Source organism: Chlorocebus sabaeus, chromosome 7 (assembly GCF_047675955.1).
Source record: "Chlorocebus sabaeus isolate Y175 chromosome 7, mChlSab1.0.hap1, whole genome shotgun sequence".
NCBI lineage: Eukaryota > Metazoa > Chordata > Mammalia > Primates > Cercopithecidae > Chlorocebus > Chlorocebus sabaeus.
In genome coordinates, this window is record NC_132910.1 from 91,497,644 (window position 1) to 91,517,918 (window position 20,275).

At 34.9% G+C, this 20,275-nt stretch overlaps 1 protein-coding gene and 1 long non-coding RNA gene across 2 annotated transcripts in view; one reads left to right on the forward strand and one right to left on the reverse strand.

The window, feature by feature from the left end:
- The first annotated feature begins 1,849 nt into the window (after nucleotides 1-1,849).
- Nucleotides 1,850-20,098, forward strand: LOC103236296 (uncharacterized). Its single transcript, XR_498157.3, has 3 exons — nucleotides 1,850-3,116; nucleotides 4,793-4,904; nucleotides 18,427-20,098. It is a non-coding gene; the product is annotated as an uncharacterized lncRNA (long non-coding RNA).
- Nucleotides 8,040-20,275, reverse strand: part of MGAT4D (MGAT4 family member D) — a 51,098-nt gene continuing 38,862 nt past the window's right edge. The window contains exons 10-11 of the mRNA XM_037992318.2: nucleotides 18,404-18,511; nucleotides 8,040-10,093 (exon numbers count right to left, since the gene is read on the reverse strand). Of these exons, the coding sequence (XP_037848246.1) occupies nucleotides 10,085-10,093; nucleotides 18,404-18,511 (117 nt within the window). The 3' untranslated portion in view covers nucleotides 8,040-10,084. The remainder of the gene's footprint in view (nucleotides 10,094-18,403; nucleotides 18,512-20,275) is intronic.

Sequence of the window (20,275 nt, forward strand, 5' to 3'; positions counted from 1 at the left end):
GTGGGTAGGTAGGTTGTTTCAAACAATATAAAAAGTGCAAAAGTCATAAAAGAAATTATTAATATATTTGACTATCTCAAAGTTGAAAACTTTATGTCAAGAGACAATATAAAATAAGTTTAAGACAAAAGACTTTCTGAAAAAAGTAATTTTCCCATATACGACAAACTATTAATATTTGGTTTGGGAGTTTAATTAGGTTCCTGCATGTGTTTTAATAACCTCACATTTAAATGAAGAAGAAGAAGACAAATAGTTCATTAAAAAATCAGGAAAGATATAAATATGTGAGAAAATTTAAACCCTACTTGCAATTAGAGAAAGGCAAACTAAGACTATAACAAAATACTGCTTTCACTAGACTGGCAACAATTTCAAAGCTCACTAATAGCAAGGCTTGGGAAAACTGCTGCTTTCAAACACTACTCTTGAGGATACAAGTTGATATGGCAATTCTGGTGGCAATTTGGCATTATCTGTTAACATTAAAAATGTTCATACCCTTTGAGTCAGCAATACCAGTTCTGATTATATTTAAAGTAGGAAAAAGTCTCTATGCTCAAGTAGGCACACAGAAGAGTGTTCATTGAAACACTGCTGTAACACTAAAAAAAAATTAAATAGTAATGGATCAATTTCTGCATTAGAGAAGGAAATGCTAAATAAATTATGCCTATTCATATTTTGGAATATTGTGTTGATGTTGAAAAGAAAGAATTAAATCCATGTTGGTGACACAGAAAAAAATTAAGTAACAAATATTGAGTGAAAAATCAACTGACATTTTAACCAAAGGCTTTTAAAAATCCAAAGCAATACCACATATTTTAATAAGTACATATGTATGTAAATGCATAGGAAAAGATACGGTAGTATTCATGCCAAATTGAAATCAGAAATAATTTCTGGGAAAAGGACTAGGATTTTGGTTGGTTGTCAGGTAGAACTTTTGCCTGGCTGGTAACAGTTTTTTTTTTTTTTTTTTTTTTTGGTAATAACAAGGATATATTTATGCATTAATTGTACAATTAAATAAATAACATTAAAATTATCATAGTATAATATTGTTCTTTACTTGAAATGAATTTCCTATTTTTATTTTTCAGTAGTTTTTAATGGTTAGAAATGAGTGTTGAATTCCAGTACATGCTTTTTCAACCCATGTTGAGATTATTAATACACAAATTTCCTACATTTGAAACAATCTTGCATTTGGGGAATAAAGACAACTTCTACGGTCTGAATGTTTATGTCGCTTCAAAATTTGTATGCTGAAATCCTAACCCCCACAGTCTGGTATCAGGAGGCCAGAACTTTAGGAGTTGGTAAGGTCATGAGAGTAAGGCCCCATGGACTCTCTTTCCCCTGCCATTATATAAAGACACCGTGAGAAGGTGCCATCTTTTGAGGAGCCAATCCCTCACCAGACACCAAATCTACCAGCACTTTGATCTTGAACATCCCAGCCTCTAGAACTGTGAGAAATACATTTTTGTGGTTTAGAAGCCACCTAGTCTACGGCATTTTGTTATAGCAGCCAAACGGAATAAGACACCAACCTTTTCATAACTGATTATTCCATCATTTTGTTTCTCAGTTCTATTTATGAAGAGTTTCTTTAGCCTTTTAACATATGTATCCATAATTGAGATAGTCTATAATTTTTCTTGCCTGAATCTGGTAACAGAATTAAGTTTATTTTATATAATGAATTAGGAAGTTTTAAGAATTCTCTCATGCTCTGGAATCATTTATATAGTATGAAATTTTATATTGTTTTTTGAAATTTTGAAAAGTTTAACTAGTATAAATTTATGGGCTTTTGGTGGATTGGTTCATTGAATTTTCCTGAGTTATTACTTATTTCTTCAGATTTTCCACTTTCTGCTATATAATTTTAAATACTTTTTTCCAAAAAACCATTCATTCAATGAGATATTCAAAGTTGCTGGATGCACGTTTGTAGTAAGGGAAGCCTGTTTTCTTGAGGAAGGAGCCTACAACATCAATAGTCGTGTATATTATGATTCTTTCCCCATATTTTCCCCAGAGCAACCAAGGAGACTATGCACTAGCTGAAGGGAAATATCCAGACCTTCTAGAGTTTTTAAAATACTGTTTCTGAACTGACACTAATTCCTAAAGACTCCAAGCACCATCATGTACTTCTGTTCAGCTTGCAAATTTATGGCGGTCACATGCTAGATGGAGTCTTGGCCTAAGTCCCCATGCCAAAGGAGTCCAGTGAAGTCACAGCCCCCTACCTGTAGTATTTATCTAGTTCCAGAATATGTATTAGGGCTAAATATATGCAGTAACTAACAGAGTCCCTCATGTTTGTTCCCTGCTCCATGGAGTGAGGGCTATGACAAGATATCACCTCATGAGAAACAAGTTGCTGTACTCTGGGCCACCCCCCCAAAAAGAAAGAGACACAACACTTGGCAGGCCTCCTCAGATTTGGGATATGACATACACCACATTTGGACAGCTTGCTAGGACACATTTCCTGGGTATCTATAAAACTGCCAGATTTGACTGGGGCCTATAAGTTGCCACAGGTTCAGACTACAGAAGGAGTGTCCCTACTACTTGGGCCTCATGACTCAGGAGATTCAGTGGCATCAGAAGTGTAAATGGCCGATAAAGACATGGTGAGGAATTTCTGGTAAGTTCTAATAGGAGGATCACAGAACATACCACTAGGATTTTGCAGTAAGAGATGCTCTCTTCTGCTGACAACAATTCTCCATTTGAAAAGCAACTCCTGGTGTACTACTGGATCTTGATAAATACTGAATGCTTGCCCGTAAGACATAAAGTGGCCTGAATTGAGGTAATCTGATTCACCAAGTCACAAAATTGGAGAGATGTGATCATGTCTAGGAAGCATAACAAAACTGCATATGCTGGTGGCTCGGATTCACACGGCTCTTTATTGTTTCTCTCTCACTCTGCAGCTATGGCCTGATGAAGAGGCCTCTATGACCAGTCAACAACGAAGGAAAAAGTACCACCTGATTTGTGGATGGATCTGTCCTGCCATATTTGTAGCAGTGAGAAGTGGACAGTTGCTACATTACAGCCCCACTCGAGGAAGTCCTGGAGAGACAGGGGTGAGCTGAAATCATTCCAGTGGGCAGCCTTAATGTAGATCTTCACTAATATGGGGACTAGCAGATAGACTGGCTGACCTGGGATGTAGAAAGAACAAGAATGATATACTGATGGCGAGGCAGGTTGTAAGAGGTTTGTGGATGGGTTTCTTGGAGGGGGCACAGAGTGTGAAGATACGTATGTTGCACATAAAGCCCCCCTACAGGTATCCATTGAGGAAGTTCTTAAAATCCAGATGGATAAGAATATCCACATCAGCCTCTTTGGTCATCAATGGAAGCTCAAAGGCCCCATATAGAAAGTGATCATGGAGGCATGGATTTAATAAAATGGGCTCTAATTCACAAGGGTGATCTAGCTACCAGTGTAACTGAATTCTTAACCTGTCAACAGCAGAGACCAATGCGGAACTCTTGCTGGAATTATCTTTTATGGGGATCAGGCAGATGTCTGGCAGTATTTTGAGTATCTGGAATTCTTTCATGATGGAAGAAGCAGCTATTTTTCCTCACAAGGAGAAATACACATTCTGATTGTGGATTTGTCTATTCCCTTTCTGCCAGAGCTACCATTTGTGAACTTACAGAATGTCTCATCCATTGCCATGGTAGCCCACACAATATGGCTTCCAACAAGAAATACATATTATAAGGAGGAACTGCAATAATGGTCTCACCCCCATGGATTCACTAGTCTGACTATGTACCACATCACCTAAAAGAAGTTGCCTTGTTAGAATCATGGAATGGCTTTTGGAAGACTCAGTATGGCTCCTCACGAAAATAACATCTGGGAGATTGGGGTGCTGGTCTACTGGATTTGCTGTGTCTTAATCTAGTGACCAATGTAGGAAACAAGGGTGAGGGGAAAGTGTTCCAATTACGTTACAACATATCCTCTCCTGAACACAATTTTTGTTCTTTTCCTCATGACTTTCAGCTCAGTGGGTTTGAAGGTCCTAGTGCTCCAGGGAGGAACGCTTTGGGAAGGGAACAGTCATAGTTCCATTAAACTAGAATCTGAGGCTGTTTCTTAACAGTCTGTACTGCTTAACCAGTAGGCAGGAAAGAAAGTTAGTGTACAGTGTGATTGATCTTGATTACCAAGGAGAAATTAGGTTTCCGTTACAAAATGGGGGCAATAGAGAACTATATCTAAAACCCAGCACTTCTTAGTAAGTCCTTACTCAACGGTATTGATCAATGGAAGATACGTCCACCAAGGACCCAAATTCTACAGGAAGAAAAGTTGAGTCACACCAATTTTCATACTATCCCTTCCATTCAAGAATCGGGAGAGGGTAAGAGGACCATAAAAGAGTTATCAAAGAAGGAAGTTTGAAAATCAACCCAGGACTCATCACAAACCTCAGAATGGGTCTCGTGATCTGTTTACTTTGGCTTCCTTTTTTTTTTCCCTTTGCTACTTTTGTGGAAGCACAGGTGGTAGCTAAGATTTTAGGTTTCAGGTAAGAGTATAACTGACTTGGCATCACCTCATAATGATATGTTACTGGGGATTTTGTGTGAATACATTTTTCACCAGGGCAAGATATATGAACAAGAATATATGCTAACAAAGGGGGTGAAATATGCTAGATATTTTCCGTTTGCCCCACTATATGCCACTATATGTAGTCTCTATCCTCTTTCACTTTGCTCTGTGAGCCATGCAGGTGGCCTTTATGGACAACATTAATGGTTTCTGTGGAGTCAGTCAATGAAAGGCATTGACAAGAAACTGGAGGAAGGAAGGATGAAGCTTTTCACTAGGCTTCCTCTCTAGTGGTAAGTACACCAATGCCGTCACATATGGTTCTTTTCATTGAAGATCACTTACAGGCTTTTTCCTATACCACTAGATTCTAATGTAATTGGCACACAGAGGTAAAAGAAAGCATCAAGGAAAAGCTTCTCCCTAAGAAGCTTTCATGAGGACATTTTTGCCTTTTACATTGGGACCCTGCTTTCCTTTCTGCTTGCTTCCGCTCCTGACCTTCCTTGTTTGCGGCTATCATTAAATCAGCCAAGTCCTACTCTTGCTTCTAGTCTTGGCGTTTTAGCTCAGAAAGTGAGCTAAACAGATCATTAACCTGACCCATTGATGTGAAAATTTGTAAAACTCCAAGTTTGTGATGTATGTTTAATTCTTATTCTCAGTTTGGAATGTTGTTTCAGAGGGTACCTATTTATCTATTTTAATGAATATATTAATAAGAATTCAGAGTGGAAGACTCATGTACTTTTATTTGCTTCTTACTAGAAGTATTAACAAACATTTATTGAGCATCTTCTGTGTCTTAGGCAGTGTGCAAAAATTTTGACTGACAAACACATGGCTCCTGCTTTCAAATAGCTAATAATGTAGTTAGGGAAATAGACAAATAACCAAATATCTATAATATATGAGAAATTATATAATAGTAGCATAGACAAAATGTTATGGGAACATAAAGTATGTTGTTATTCATTCTTCCTAAATGAAGAAAGCTTCATCAAAGAAGTGCCATTAGAACTGTGTGACAAAGGCACAGGAAATGGACATTCTGGCTATCATGGTCACAGCATGAGGTATTCAGAGAATGGAAACTAGTCCATTGTAGTTAGATGTAGAGGGCATGAAAGTGAATGTCAGAAAATAATTCTGGAATAGTACATTGGGGCCAGTTTATTAAGGAGCTTGAATGTCAAGGCAGATAATTAAACTGTATTCTTCAGATAGAACCGTCAGATTATTTTAAACAGCAGAGTGACAGGATTAACCCTAAATTTCAGGAAAATATTTAGTAGCAATGTGACATATTGAGTGGCATGCAATTTGATGACTTTTGATATATATACCCCCAAGAAACACTACAAAAAATAATGAACATATTAATCACCCCCAAATTTTCCTTGCCCCCATCCCTAAGCAATCACAGATTTGTTTGCTGTCATTATTGATTAGATTGCCATTTGTAGAATTATATATAGATGAAACTATATAGATGTACTCTGTTTTGTCTGGCTTCTTTCAGTCAGCATAATGATTCTGGGATCCATGAATGTGTTTGTGTGCATCGATAGTTTGCTCCTTTTTATTGTTCGGTAGTATTCCACCATACAGATACGAAACTGTTTATACATCCATCTCTTAATAGACATTTGGATTGTTTTTAGTTTTTGGCTGTTATAAAGATGCTGATATGGCTGAAATGTGTGTCCCCTCCATATTTCATGTTGAGATGTGATTCCAGTGTTGGAGGTGGGGCCGAGTGGGAGGTAACTGGATCATGGTGGCAGATCCCTGATGAATGGTTTAGCACTATCTCCTTTGTGATAAGTGAGTTCTCAGTTAGTTCATGTGAGTTATGGTTGTTTAAGAGTCTGGGACCTCCCCATTCTCACTCTCTTGCTCTTGCTCTCACCATGTGACATGCTGGCTCCCCTTCACCTTCTGCTATGATTGTGAACTTTCTGAGGCCCTCATCAGGAGCTGAGCAGATGTTGGTGCCATGTTTATACAGCCTGCAGAACCATGAGCCAATTAAACCTATTTTATTTATAAATTACCCAGTCTCAGATATTCCTTTATAGTAATACAAAAAAAGGCCTAATACAGAGTTATTTAAGTCTCTTGAATAACTAGGAGTGGAATGGCTGGGATGTTTTGTAGATACACGGAATTGTATCTTTTTTTATTCCCACAAGCAGTGTATAAGAGTGTTTATTTCCACATGTTAAGAACAAATTCATTGCAATTTTCTTTACTTTTTTATAGGAAATAAGTTGAACTTTTTCAAAGGCTTTTTAAACATCTGTGGAGGTAACCATGTGATTTTTCTTCTTAGTCCTATTAGTATTGTGCACTCTAATAGTGGGTTTCCTAACAGAGTCCTAACAGGTTCTTGCATTCTTCGTATAAATATCAAGTCATGGTGTGGTGTTTTTTGTTTGTTTGTTTGTTTGTTTTTTTTTTTTTTTTTTTTTTTTTTTTTTTTTTTTTTTTTTTTTTTTTTTAGTGTTGCTAGGGAATCTATTTCTAAATCGTATTTTGGATTTTTGCATCAGTTGTCATAAATGATGTTGCTCTATACTTTTCTTTTTTTGTGCTACCATTACTATGATTAGGTACTGATGTTATATTTACATCATTAAAATAATTTGAGAATTTTCCTTATTTGCCATGCTCTGAAACAATTTAAAAATATTGGGACTATTTGGTCTTTAAAAGTTGGGTTGAATTTCCCTGTGCAGTCATCTGGATCTGGTGTCTCTTTGTGATCATTTGTTTTTTCTCGATAATTTTCTCTATTTCTTCTATGAAAATTGGTTAGTTTAAGCTTTCTGCCTCTTCTGGCATTAATTTTGGTAAACTGTTTTCTAAGAAATTATACATTTTATCTGGGCTTATAGAAAGAAGACTAACATCAGCACAACAAAAATCTGTCAGCTTATATAAATTTTCTCATAATTCATCACCTGAACTACCACTAAAATGAACACAGTGTCTAAAAACGTAAAACAAGACTATTTTTTAAAAAAGGAAACATAAAGAGATGTGTTCCCATGGGAATGCCTGCCCAGATTTATCTTGGTAAATTTGTTCACAATTGTCACAATCCTACCACAGGGTGAAAGTTCTTTGCAAGAATACACAATTAACTCTGAGACATTTTTACACACCTATGTTAGTAGAGGGTATCTCTTTCTCCTCTACCCAAGAGTGGAGCCACATTGACTATTTCTATTAATTACTAATTATTAGTAGTAATATTTGTACACTGCTATTTACTCATATAGTCAATAACAAATAATACAGATGTTCTTGGCTTTTTTATCTCAATACTGGAGAGAAATTTTGGCAATAGAGATAATTTTACTTATATCTCTAATGTTTGCAGAGCTTCTATTCGCTTCAAAAGTTGTTTTACGAAAAAAGATTTCAGGAGAATCTGGTTTCTAAAACTTATTTATTATACATCATCATTTGTCTTCATGTAGGTTTGAAGAAGAGTGATTTTTAATGAAGCAAAATCAGCATAAATGCTATAAAACAAATGCTCAAACCAACCAATGAAGCACTGTTTGCTCTGCTCTACTCCATGTTACGTGTCTGGGGTTCTCCAAATCTCCCCTTCCTCGTGTATCTCAGACTAATGACCATGGTGGTAAATGAGATCCTCCAAACATCCACATTTGCAAACAGCAGGGGTGAGGATGGAAGTTAGGGGACATCTCTTCTGGCTACATTAGAAATATTTTCTAGAAATACTTTGTGCTGACCACCCAAACACTCTTAATCATGAATAATTTCTTCAGGGACTGTGGTAATTGGTTTGGACTTTTAAGGCTGTCTTTAACTTTCTTCTCCCTTGTTTCTTCTAGCATCTTTCACTCTCACTGTATCTCAGTCAGGGTTCAAATGCCTCTGAGCACTGCAGCAGCATTCCCTTGGAATCATCTCAGCTTTCTCTTGACATTCAGTAGAATGTTGGAAAGGCTTTTTATATATTTATCCCAGCTTATGGTGCCAATCGCTTAGGTATTTTGTTCTAGTCTTCAACAGGATAAGAAGTCCAAGTAAGCACCTTTTCAAGGAATGTTGCTCTTTTCAAGAAATACTATTCTGGGACTTTGTTTCAATTCTTCATATTATCTGGGACTATGCTCTGGCAGATTTAACTTCCAAAGTTCAAAATTTAAGTCAAATTTTAAATCTTTGTAACATACATACAATATCTTATTTTCTTCTCAAAAGTGAGAATGAAATGGAGACACAGAAATAGTTCATCTTTCATATTCTCTTTATAAATTGGTATCTGATACAGTTCACACCGAGGCGAATGTGTGAGATCTTGGCACTCAAGAATAAGGCAACGGTGTGAAATGAAGAATTTCACAATATTTGATTAAAGGATAACAAATATCTCTTATTATTGCTCAAAATAAATAATATCTTATAAAATAACATCAAGAAGAAAAATAGATTTTAATGGGCCCCTGTAAGAAACTGATGGATCAACCATGTAGAAATTAGTAAGGAGTGAAAAGATTTCAACGACCAAATTAAAAAACCTGATATAAGAGAATCTTGTACTCAATAGATAGGAATATTTTTAAAAGATATTTTTAAAGCACAAAACCAACACTTTTAAAAACAAATGAATATAACATGTTTAAAAGGGAGTATACAGAAACTATACATTCTTTCCAAAGTCATGTGGAACATAAGGATTCACAACATTTCTCAAAATTTTATCACATAGATAAAGTTCTATAACCACTATGCAAGTAATTTAGAAATTAACAATAAAAGATGGAGAAACCAATATATTTGGGAAAAAAACTCGCAAATAATCTGTGTGTTAAGAAGACAATAATGAGAGAAACTATGAAATCTTTAGAACTAAATGACTATCAAAATACATATGTATCAAGATGTTTGATAATCAGTTCAAATGGCACATAGGGATAAGTGTGTAGTTTTAAATGCATTTATTAAAAGATAAGAAGACATTGTGGCATTGTCAGATCCAGGCTTGTTTAAATTTGTGCTTTCTATTTCTTTATTTTCTTTATTTTCTTTGTGTTGTAACAAAACGGGTAACAGCATATACCAATTCACCCAAAACTTCTCTGCGACAATAGCAAGCTTTCGAACTTTTAACTATTTATTGAAATTATGTGATGGTCTCACTATTGGAGTCAATAAAGTATGGTTCTTAATTAAAAAAAAAAATCTCCCCTGCCTTTAGTATTTTTAAATTAAATTGCGATAGGGTAAAAGCAATATAAATCAATGTTCTATTTTTTTCTTGACGTAAGAAGTCATTTAGTACTTTCAAGTCTACTAGTTTATTCATTGTTTACTTATCTGCTAGATAATTATGTATTTTTATTACTACAAGTTCTGAAACATGCCATTAGAAATCAAGGTTATCTGAGGTTCCAGGTATTATGGAGTTTCTTCTTATGCTTCTTTATCTTCATATTTTCTGAAGTAAAAATAAAAAATATAACATATAGAAATAATATATTAATTCATAAAGATGAAATTATTTTCACAATTTCTTAATCATATTATCTCCTTATTGTATCCTCTTTGACACCACCCACGCTTTTAGTATAGGGAAGGTAACTTTATATTGGGAGAAGATAAGATTCTTAAGATGTATTAGACAATGCCAATTTTAATACTCTCATGCTGTTAAAATGATTGAAAACAGATTTCCATCTGTGGGATTCCAGGGAAATCTTTATAGTCAGACTATCATTACAGCCAACAAGGCATTGTAGGTAATGTACAAATAGTTTAACTCATTTATTTGATTTTTATAACATAAAATAAAAATATAGAAAAGATTTAGGGTAATTTAAAGTGAAAACACAATAATCCTTTAATAATAATATATAAGAAAAAGCCAGAGATTAAATATAAAATAAGGACTGAAGAAATTCTGCTTTTAATATAAGATTATATGGATACTACATATCATATGAAATGAGTTTTGAATTTCTTGTTACTAAAAGGGGAAAAAAACCCACACAAAACCAAAGAAATCATGACAGTTTTTTGAGAAATATCTTTTCCTAGCATCAAATTCTAAAAGAGAATTGTTGCATGTATTTTCACATAAAAGAGAATCATAAAACTTTAAATAACAGTTTTGAAGAAAATGCAAAAATGTCATACAGTATTAATATATCATCCTTTAATAAAAGTCAAGGGCAGCCGGGCGTGGTGGCTCACGCCTGCAATGCCAGCACTTTGGGAGGCTGAGGCGGGTGGATCACGAGGTCAAGAGATCGAGACCACCCTGGCTAACATGGTGAAACCCCGTCTCTACTAAAAATACAAAAAAAAAAAAATTAGCCAGGTGTGGTGGCGGGCACCTGTAGTCCCAGCTACTGGGGAGGCTGAGGCAGGAGAATGGCGTGAACCCGGGAGGCGGAGCTTGCAATGAGGTGAGATGGCAGCACTACACTCCAGCCTGGGCGACTGAGCAAGACTCCATCTCAAAAAAATAAATAAATAAAAATAAAATAAAAATAAAAGTCAAGTGCATGACCTTAAGTAGTAATTCAGTTAAAACTTTTTTTTTTTTTAACTTTTATTTTAGGCTCAGGGGTACATGTGTAGGCTTGTTATATAGGTAAATTTTTGTCACAGGGGTTTGGTGTACAGCTTATTTTGCTAACCAGGTACTAAGCATAGTAACTGATAGTTATTTTTCCTGATCCTTTCCCTCTTCCTACCATCTTCCCTCAAGTAAGCCCCAGTATCTGTTGTTCACCTCTCTGTGTCCATGCGATTCTCATCATTTAGCTCCTATTTATAGGTGAGAACATGCAGTATTTGGATTTATCTTCCTGTGTTAGTTTACTAACAATAATGGCCTCCAGCGGCATCCATGTGCCTGCAAAGGACATGATCTTGTTCTTTTTTATGGCTATGCAGTATTCTGTGGTGCATGTGTACCACATTTTCCTTATCCACTCTATTGCTGATGGGCATTTAGGTTGATTCTGTGTCTTTGCTATTGTGAATAGAGGAACATATGTGTGCATGTGTGTTTATGGTAGAACAATTTGTATTCCTTTGGGTATATATCCAGTAATGGGATTGTTGGGTCAAATGATAGTTCTGTTTTTAGTTCTTTGAGGAATTGCCACACTGCTTTCCATGATGGTTGAACTAATTTACACTCTGCACTGTGTAAGTGTTCTCTTTTCTCTGCAACCTCACTAGCATCTTTGATTTTTTTGCCTTTTTTTTTTTTTTTTTTTTTTTTTTGATATGGAGTTCTGCTTGCCTAGGCTGGAGTACAATGGTGCAATCTTGGCCCACTGCAACCTCTGCCTCCCAGGTTCAAGCAATTCTCCAGCCTTGGCCTCTGGAGTAGCTGGAATTATAGGCACCTGCCACTACACCCAGCTAATGTTTGTAGTTTTTTTAGTAGAGACGGGGTTTCACCATGTTGGCCAGGCTGGTCTTGAACTCCTGACCTCAGGTGATTCGCCCACCTCGGCCTCCCAAAGTGCTGGGATTACAGGCGTGAGCCACCATGCCCAACCCTATTTTTGACTTTTTAATGATAACCATTCTGACTGGTGTGAGATGGTATCTCACTGTGGTTTGGGTTTGGTTTGCATTTCTCTAATGCTTAGTGATACTGAGCATTTTTTTCATATGCTTCTTGGCTGCATGTATGTCTTCTTCTAAAAATCATCTGTTTGTGTTTTTTGCCCACTTTTTAATGGGGTTGTTTTTTGTTTGTAACTTTGAGTTCTTTACAGATCCTGGATATTAGACCTTTGTCAAATACATAGTTTTTAAAAATATTTTCTCCCATTCTGTAGGTTGTCTGTTTACTCTGTTGATAGTTTGTTTTGCTATATAGAAGCTCTTTAATTAGATCTGATGTGTCAATTTTTGTTTTTATTGCAATTCTTTTTGGAATCTTCATCATAAGATCTTTATCAGTTCCTGTGTCCAGAATGGTATTTCCTAGGTTATCTTTCAGGGTTTTCATAATTTCAGGTTTTATATTTAAGGCTTTAATCCAACTTGAGCTGATTTTTATATATGGTGTAAGGAAGGGGTCCAGTTTCAATCTTCTGCATGGGCCAGTCAGTTATCCCAGCACCATTTATTGAATAGGAAGTCTTTTCCCCCATTGCTTGCTTTTGTCAGCTTTGTTAAAGATCAGATGATGTAGATGTGTGGCATTATTTCTGGGCTCTCTATTTTGTTTAATTGGTTTATGTGTCTGTTTTTGTTCCAGTACCACTGAAAGCCTATCATGTGGTTTTTGTCTTTAGTTTTGCTTATGTGACAAATCACATTTATTGATTTATGTGTATTGAACCAATCTTGCATACCAGGGATAAAGCTTACTTGATTGTGGTGAGTTAGCTTTTCGATGTGTTGCTGGATTTGGTTTGCTGGGTTTTTGTTGAGGATTTTTGCGTTGATGTTCTTTGAAGATATGGGCCTGAATTTTTTGTTGTTGTTGTCTCTGCCAGGTTTTGGTATCAGGATGATGTTAGCCTCACAGAATGACTTAGGGAGGAGTACCTACTTTTCAATTTTTTGGAATCGTTTCTGTCGGAATGGTACCAGGTCTTCTCTGCACACCTAATAGAATTTGGCTGTGAATCTGTCTGGGCTTTTTTGGCTCAGTAGGCTATTTATTACTGATTAAATTTTGGAGTTTGTTATTGGTCTATTCAGGGATTCACTTTTTTCCTGGCTCAGTCTTGGGAGGGTGTATGTGTCCAGGAATTCGTCCACTTCTAGATTTTCTAGTTTGTGTGCATAGAGGTGTTCATAGTAGTCTCTTATGATTATTTGTATTTCTGTAGAGTCAGTGGTAATGTCTCCTTTGTCATTTCTAATTGTGCTTATTTGAATCTTTTCTCTTTTCTTCATTATTACAATTAAGCTAGTGGTCCATATGTCTTATTAATTTCTTCGAAGAACCAACTCCTGGACTCATTGATCTTTTGAATGGTTTTTCGTGTCTCAGTCTCCTTCAGTTCAGCTCTGATTTTGGTTACTTCTTGTATTCTGCTAGCTTTGGAGTTGGTTTGCTGTGGCTTCTCTAGTTTTTTTGTTTGTTTGTTTGTTTGTTTTTTAGCTGTGATGTTAGATTGTTAATTTGAGATCTTTCTAGCTTTTTGATGTGGGTATATAGTGTTATAAATTTCCCTCTTAACACTGCCTTAGCTGTGTCCCAGAAATTCTGGAATGTTTTACCTTTGTCCTCATTAGTTTCAAAGAACTTCTTAATTTCTGCTTTCATTATTTACCCAAAAGTCATTCAGGAGTAGGTTGTTTAATTTCCATGTAATTGTTTGGTTTTGAGCAATTTTCTTAGTCTTCATTTCTATTTTTATTGTACTTGGTCTGAGAGCATGGTTGGTATGATTTTGAGGTTTTGTTTTGCATTTGCTGAGGATTGTTTTATGTCCAATTTTGTGGTCAGTTTTAGAGTATGTGCCATGTGGTTATCAGAAGAATGTATATCCTGTTGTTTTGGGGCAGAGAGTTCTGTAGGTGTATGTTAGGTTCATTTGGTCGAGTGTTGAGTTTAGGTCCTAAATATGTTTTGTTAATTTTCTGCCATGATGATCTGTGTAATACTGTCAGTGGGGTATTAAAGTCTCCCACTATTATGTGTGGCTGTCTACATCTCTTTGTAGGTCTCTGAGAGCTTGCTTTATGAATCTGGGTGCTCCTGAGTTGGGTGTATATATATTTTGGATAGTTAGCTCTTCTTGTTGAATTGAACCCTTTACCATTATGTAATCCCTTCTTTGTCTTCTCTGATGTTGTTTTAAAGTCTGTTTGGTCTCAAATTACAATTGCAATCCTTGCCTTTTTTCTGATTTCCATTTGTTGGTAGATTTTTCTCCATCCCTTTATTTTGAGCTTTTAAGAGTCACTGCATGTGAGATGGATTTCTTGAAGATAGCATACCAATCTCTTGAAGACTTGCTTTTTTATCCAGCTTGCCACTCTGTCTTTTAAGTGAGGCATTTAGCCTATTTACATTCAAGATTAGTATTAATATGTGTGCATTTGAGCTTGTCATTGTGTTGTTAGCTGCTTACTACGCAAACCTGTTTGTGTGGTTGCTTTATAATGTCACTGGTTTATGTACTTAAACATGTTTTTGCATTGGCTGGTAACAGTCCTTCCTTTCCATATTTAGTGCTCCTTTCAGGAGGTTTTGTAAGGCAGGTCTGGTGGTAATGAATTCTCTCAGCATTTACTTGTCTGAAAAGGATCTTATTTCTCCTTTGCTTAGGAAGCTTAGTTTGGCTGGATATGAAATTCTTGGTTGAAAATTTTTTTCTTTTAGAATGCTGAATATAGGCCTCCAATCTCTTCTGGCTTGCAGGGTTTCAACTGAGAGGTCTACTGTTCGCCTAATGGGATTCCCTTTATAGGTTATCTGCCCTTTCTCTCTGGCTGCCTTTAACATTCTTTCTTTCATTTTGACCTCTGTAAATCAGATAATTATGTGTCTTGCGGATGATCTTCTAGTATCTTGCAGGGATTCTCTGGATTTCCTGAATTTGAATGTTGTCCTCTCTAGCAAGGGTGGAGAAGCTTTCATTGGCAATATTCTGAAATAAATTTTCCAAGTTGTCAGCTTTCCAACCCTGTCTTATTCAGTGATGCTAGTGATTCATAGATTTGGCCTGTTTACATAATCTCATATTTCTGGGAGATTTGTTTATTCTTTTTCACTCTTTTTGTTTATTTTGACTATATTATTTCAGGAAGGCAAGCTTCAAGCTCTGAGATTCTTTCCTCAACTTGGTCTATTCTACTGTTAATACTTGCAAGTGCATTAGGATATTCTTGTAGTGTGTTTTTCAGCTCTATCAGGTCAGATTATTTGTTATACTGGCTATTTTATCTGTCAGTTCCTGTATTGTTATATTTTGATTCTTAGATTCATTGGATCAAGTATCTGCCAGTTCCTGTATTGTTATGTTTTGATTCTTAGATTCATTGGATCAAGTATCAACGTTCTCCTGAATCTTGAAGATCTTAATTTCTATCCATATCCTGAATTTTATTTCTGTCATTTCAGCCATCTCAGCCTGATTAAGAGCCTTTGCTAGAGAACTAGTGTGGTCATTTGCAGGACAGAAGACACACTGATCATTTGAGTTGCTGGAGTTCTCGTGCTGATCCTTTCTTCTCTGTGTGTGGTATTCTTTTCAGTTAAAGCATTTTTATGGGAAGTATCCTTCTACTCCCTGTCCCTTCATCACCTCCAACTAGGCTTGTCAGATTTAGCAACAACTACTACAACAACAAAACAAATGAGACATACATGAAAAAAAAATTGTTTAACTGAAATTCAAAGTCAATTGGGTGTCCTGTATTTTATCTGGCAACCTTAATTACAGTACATTTAAACAATTGGCCCTATGCCCAGTGCACTGTAATAAATAGAAAATGACTTTTTGTATACAATGGAGAGGTAGAAAATTATAGAAATACACACTATTAACTTATCAACTAAGAAAAATCTTTCTTTTAAGTATTTTATTGGAATTTTCAGAAAGTATGGTTTTGTTAACCAGTTTGGAAATATGTTAGTTGTTTCCAAAAGAAAATTTTATGTTTATCATAGACCTAGAATATGAAATGATAAACAGCATTTAAACTTACAATCTAGGCAAATTTCAAAAAATTTAAAAATTAAGAAAGTTCATCACTAAAAAGGCATATTTTTGTTTTATTAAATTATTATTTTTTGAACTACAAGCTGGATGACTAGAGATAAATAAAGTTATTTTTCTGCTTAATAAAATTGTAGAAAATTTATCTTACAATTTAAAAAGTTTTATCATGGCTGGGCACGGTGGCTCACGCCTGTAATCCCAGCACTTTGGGAGGCCGAGACGGGCGGATCACGAGGTCAGGAGATCCAGACCATCCTGGCTAACACGGTGAAACCCCATCTCTACTAAAAATACAAAAAAACTAGCTGGGCGAGGTGGCGGGCGCCTGTAGTCCCAGCTACTGGGGAGGCTGAGGCAGGAGAATGGCGTGAACCTGGGAGGTGGAGCTTGCAGTGAGCCGAGATCGCGCCACTGCACTCCAGCCTGGGCGACAGAGTGAGACTACTTCTCAAAAAAAAACAAGTTTTATCATAAGGGTAAAAGAAAATTTAACTGGTTAAAGAACAAATTTTACCTAAAAGTTTTTAAAAAAGACTTAAAGAAATGAATATTAAGGGAAACACAGTAGTAAAAGTTGAACATTCATAGAATGTAATTTAAAATAAAATTAATAAATATCTGATAATTGTCTATATATTTATATCAATTTTCTTATACTTACCACTTTATTGAAGGATTAGTATTTTAAAATATGATGTAGTCTCTTAAGAAATTTGATAGTCTAATCCTTATTATGCCATTATTTCCAAAGAATGATTTTGATACTTTTTAAAGAAGCTTTAGAAGCATGAAACTCCTAATAATAGACATCCTGTTAAAAATTTTAAAAATAATTTGAATATAAACACATTTGACATATTATTAAATTGTTATTGAATTCTATTTTGTGTGGTATGAGGTATAAAAAAGGAAAAAAGCCAGCATTAAAACATCAAAATATGAATGTTCGTGTCTACATTTCCTTAATATGCCATGAATTTACAAAGGTGAGGTTAAAATATCATATCTGGCCAAAAAATATAATGAAAGAATCCCATTATAATAGCGTCAAAAAAGAGAATGGTATAGACCAATTTATTTCTGCATCGTATCTACAACTGTATATTCTGATGGTGTGACTTTTTGCACAAAGATTCACAACAGTTACATTTTCATTGTTCCAGGCACATATTTGTCTTGTTTGGCACATTTTCTTTGTTGGATTCCACTTTGCTTGATAGCTACAGCTAACATTTACTGACTTCACATTATGTTCTAGGCATGGTTCCAAATCATGCATTACAATACACAAAGCAGAAAAAGCAGAAAGAGGGCGAGTCATGAATGATGGGAAGATGTATATGTCTATTTCTCATTCAATTGACAAAGGATTAAAGCAAGCATTTCTTTCATAGTGTAAAGACACTAAGGGTAGAGGTGTCGAGGGTGGAAGAAATCTTAAGGATCATTTAAACTCTTCGAAGCTTTTATAGATGAAGAAAGCTCAGAGGAGTGTTAGAGCTTGCCCAGTATCATATATGTACTCCCTAGTTCACCAGGACTGAAAATTAGGTGCTTTGACCTTGAAATCTTTGTTTCTTCTACTACACTAAGGGGCTGAGTCAATTATCAATAATATTGTATCTGAAAATGATGCAAAATTTTAAAAATGACTAAAATCCAAGCAATGCTAAATTTTTCTTCATCTGGTAAAACAGAGGTCTGAAATAAAAATTCTGATACATTTAAATTAAATAGTAGAGGGATTTTATTTTTGAAATATTATAGTATAATTTTGAATTTTAGACTAAAATAGTGAATTTTATTATAATTTTCAAAGCACTTTTTTAGTCTTCTTTGAATTGCACAACTGGGAACAGTAAGGCGAAATAGTTTATGTAGGCTGAATTCTTCTTACCATGATAGATAACTCGGGGCTTTAAAAGATGATTGCTTAATTTATAAATGTTCTTCACAACATACAGTTCTACCATAAGATGAATTCTGCTTAAGCAACCATATTTTATAGTCTCTTATGTCACCACTCTTTTTCTAAATAGTATTTTATAAGTTTATAAAATATTGTATGTTACTAAAGTTACATTTCAAAATCTTACTTTTTCATATTGTTCTTTTCCAGGGAATGATGAATGTATACCAACATGCTGGAAAAGAGAAGGTTTATACCGAATACGTATTTGCTTCTTTCGTTTTATACAGTTTCCCTGTGGAAAAAGAGAAACAACAATCTTCTGTAAAAACCCAGATATTGCTTTGTATTGTGTTTGCTGAGGGTAGAATTTTTATATATTAGTTTTTGCTAGAGTTCTATTTTCATATTTAAAAATATAAACAAAATATTTAATTCTTAGCTTTTTCTTCAAAAGAATAGAGCAAAGGAATTGGGGTAAAAAAAATTTTCGTTACAACATGTATTTGCATGAACTCTATCTTAGAAAACCAGGTTAGTGTTGTACCAACTATATTTCCTCTCTTTCTTTTAATTATAATAACTCAAATAAAATGCTTGGTATTTTTCTATCCATATCTGTCAGACTACAGTATTCTTTCACTTCCCATATTCATTGACTAATTTCTTTATTGAATTATATCACCTCAATTTCTTCTTAGAGAGTAAAAATGTGATATTAAAACAAAGAACCAATTTATAGTCAATGAAGAATAATCTGGATAATTTTCTCAAAAATGAAAATAAGAAGGATGACCTATAGAACCACTCCTATTAAAAACAAACATTTGAAGGCTGGGCACAGTGGCTCATGCCTGTAATCCCAGCACTTTGGGAGGCTGAGGTGGGAGGATTGCTCAGGAGTTTGAGACCAGCTTGGGCAATATAGTGAGACTCCATTTTTAAAAAACAAAAACAAAAACAAAACGAACAATAAAAACCCCACAAACATTTGAAATAATTATGATCACTGAGAATTATTTTATAGATTTCTATACATAGAAGATTCAGAAAAATAAATCTAAAATTTATATATATAGTAATTTTTTTACATAACAGGTTTATTTAGATGCATTTCTACCCAGTACTAACACATAGGAAATATGGTCTAGAGTTAATTTAATTTGAAATAAAATTAGCATCAGATAAAATGAGTTTAGCATATAAAATAATGGCTCGGTAAATACACCCTCAAAACAACCTGTTGATAAAGCTGAGCTTATTTCATATTGCCGTAAGGACAGTCATTACTTTTATGGAGTCTGGATAGTGTCTGTTCAAATCTTTTGCCCTTTTTAAAATTGAGTTGTTTGTTTTGAGAGTTCTATACATATACTGAATACATGTCCTTTGTCGGATATGGAATTTACAAATATTTTCTCCTAGTCTGTGGTGTCTTACCGTCCTCTTAACGGTACCTGTTTGCAGCACAAAAATTTTTAATTTTGATAAGGTCCAATTTATGAATTTTTAAAAATGCTTTTAGTGCCATTTAAAAAAAAATTTCACCCAGTCCTAGGTCCTGAACATTTTTTTCTATATTTTCTTCCAAGAGTTTTAGTGTTTAGATAGATGATTTTTTGTGTTTAGATAGATGATTTATTTTGAAATAATGTTTGTATAAAGTGTGAGGTTTAGGTTGCAGTATGGTTGAGAGATAGGGCACCAGTTGATCCAGTAAATATTTGTGATAAGATTATTCTTTCTCCATTGAATTACATACACTTCTTTGTAAAATATCAGTTGGTTATATTTTGTGGGCCTATTTCTGGACTCTATTCTGCTCCATGGACCTTTATGTTTATCCTTTTGCCAATAAAGGTGGCTTGTCTTGAATACTGTAGCTTTTTCGTAAGCTTTCAGATTGAATAATGTGATTTTCCCAACTTTATTCTGCTTTTTCAAAATTATTTTAGTTGATTTATTTCCTTTGTCTTCTCTTAAAAATTCTAGAGTCAGTTTTGGTAGAATACCTACCAAAAAATTCCTGCTGGGATTTTGATTAGAATTGTGTTAAATC